Source organism: Dendrobium catenatum, unplaced genomic scaffold (genome assembly GCF_001605985.2).
Source record: "Dendrobium catenatum unplaced genomic scaffold, ASM160598v2 original_scaffold_274258, whole genome shotgun sequence".
Classification (NCBI taxonomy): Eukaryota; Viridiplantae; Streptophyta; class Magnoliopsida; order Asparagales; family Orchidaceae; genus Dendrobium; species Dendrobium catenatum.
The window spans coordinates 1-514 of record NW_021592654.1 but is presented as its reverse complement, the minus strand read 5'-3'; the positions used below and the strand labels follow the sequence as shown (position 1 = coordinate 514).

Sequence of the window (514 nt, the reverse complement as noted above, 5' to 3'; positions counted from 1 at the left end):
ACGATACTCGTCGCGCACCTAAAAAAGAATAGAATTAACAAAAGAACAAATTCTACAGCACAATGAAACAATCAGCCAAAAATAAATATCACCTGTCCGCCGCTACGACCACGACCCCATTGTCTTCCTTCTTCAAATCCCCAGTCAAAGTCTACACGAATAGAACGATCATCTAGAATGGTCCCACTGATATATTTAACTGCATCTTCGGCATCTTCCCTAGAATAATACCTGAGAAGTAAAATAATCACAGCACTGTTCATTCCAGCTTCACATCAAGAAAAAAAAAAAGAGAAAACTAGTATAGAATTTGTGCATTGGAAGAGTTTTAAAAAAAAAAAAAACTAGTATAGCATTTGGCCTTCAAGTTATTTTTTAAACTTGTTGTTCTTATCTAGAAACATAATTATCTTTTTGAACCCTCCAACATGAGAGAAGAGCTCATAGACCTGCTCTTCAGTTTTGTAGAACGACAAATTGCCGATATAAATTGTTGTCGAGGTTTGCAAATAAT

General features: G+C 35.2%; 1 protein-coding gene across 1 annotated transcript; it reads right to left on the bottom strand.

Annotated features, from left to right (window-relative positions):
- Positions 1 to 3: 3 nt before the first annotated feature.
- Positions 4 to 509, bottom strand: LOC110106610 (nuclear cap-binding protein subunit 2-like; the record flags this gene model as incomplete). The annotated part of the gene is made up of 3 exons (XM_020836561.1): positions 4 to 18; positions 93 to 231; positions 382 to 509. Coding segments are annotated over 3 exons (282 nt in total), but the record flags the coding sequence as incomplete, so codon positions are not given.
- Between the last annotated feature and the right edge of the window lie 5 nt (positions 510 to 514).